General features: G+C 38.0%; 1 protein-coding gene across 1 annotated transcript in view; it reads right to left on the bottom strand.

Annotated features, from left to right (window-relative positions):
• CBG05427 overlaps positions 1-861 on the bottom strand; it is a gene marked incomplete at both ends in the record, with an annotated part of 1,805 nt that extends 944 nt beyond the window's left edge. Inside the window, 4 exons of the mRNA XM_045235411.1 lie at positions 23-109; positions 156-245; positions 503-672; positions 717-861. Of these exons, the coding sequence (XP_045100787.1) occupies positions 23-109; positions 156-245; positions 503-672; positions 717-861 (492 nt within the window). The remainder of the gene's footprint in view (positions 1-22; positions 110-155; positions 246-502; positions 673-716) is intronic.
• Positions 862-1,088: the final 227 nt, after the last annotated feature.

The following is a 1,088-nucleotide window of genomic DNA, read 5'->3' as shown; positions in this document are numbered from 1 at the left end:
ATTTTTGTATGGTATACGGTACCTTGAAGTTTTCGGAAACTCTCTCAATGCTCTTTGATTTCACGGCGACACCGTTTCCACTTTGCACGATCCATGTTAGAATGACAGACTGGAATGATTTTTTCAGTTGTTAAAACTTTCAGATTCTAGCTCACCGAAACAGTCGTATGATGTTTTTCAGCAATACCAGTCATAATTTGGTCATTCAATAGAGCACTATTCCCACGCCCGAATGGAGAGAATGCCTTAAAATTATCTTACATACCGTAAACACTCTGGGTCACCTGTACTTGCACTTTGAGCTCAATTATCTCTGTTCCTATGAGAGATAACCAAATTATGTTAACTGATAAAATTTTGTTCATATTACGACGAAGAGTTTGTCAGTTGAGCACATTTTTATATCTTTTACAGGAACGAGATATTTAGTATCAAAGTTGCGAGTATAATGTGGCCTTCTATTAGAGTGGTTACGGTATATATATTTTTAATACACTAGTACCTGAAAAAGAATTCCGTTCTTTTGACAGAATTCACGAAGCTCCTTCCGTTGAAAATGTGGATGAAATTCCACCTGATTGACAGTTGGCTCAATGGTACGGTATTCATGCATCTCCTCGATATGACATATTTCATAGTTGGAAATACCGATGGAACGAATTTTTCCGTCCTCTGAAACAAATCTACCATATCTGTGATCTAACTAGTAAATAAACTTTTCAAGCTTTCAAGAGCAAGCCACGCCTCCTTGCGGTAAATCTTGTTACGTTCATCCTTGTCATCAGTTGTAAATGGACGAGGATAGTGCACCAAAACTAAGTCTAAGTACCTGAATGAAAACAAGGAAAATGCCAAAATCATTGGAATATCACATACTCTCTGTTGAGCAATTTCAACGATTCTTCAATGTCTTTTTTGATGAGCTCACCGCTCGCAGCGTTTTCTACCGGGAAGATTTTTGTCGTCAGAAAGATGTCTTCGGTACTAAGCTTATATTTCGGAAGAAGAATCTAGAAAATTGAGTTTGGAATAAGCAATAGGGTCTTTAGACACCTTCAATGCTTCGCCTAGCTCTCCCTCGTTCTCGT

This window comes from Caenorhabditis briggsae, assembly GCF_000004555.2.
Source record: "Caenorhabditis briggsae complete genome, chrIV, whole genome shotgun sequence".
In the NCBI taxonomy this organism is placed as follows: Eukaryota; Metazoa; Nematoda; class Chromadorea; order Rhabditida; family Rhabditidae; genus Caenorhabditis; species Caenorhabditis briggsae.
The sequence above is the reverse complement of the archived record's forward strand: the minus strand, read 5'-3'. Positions and strand labels throughout refer to the sequence as shown.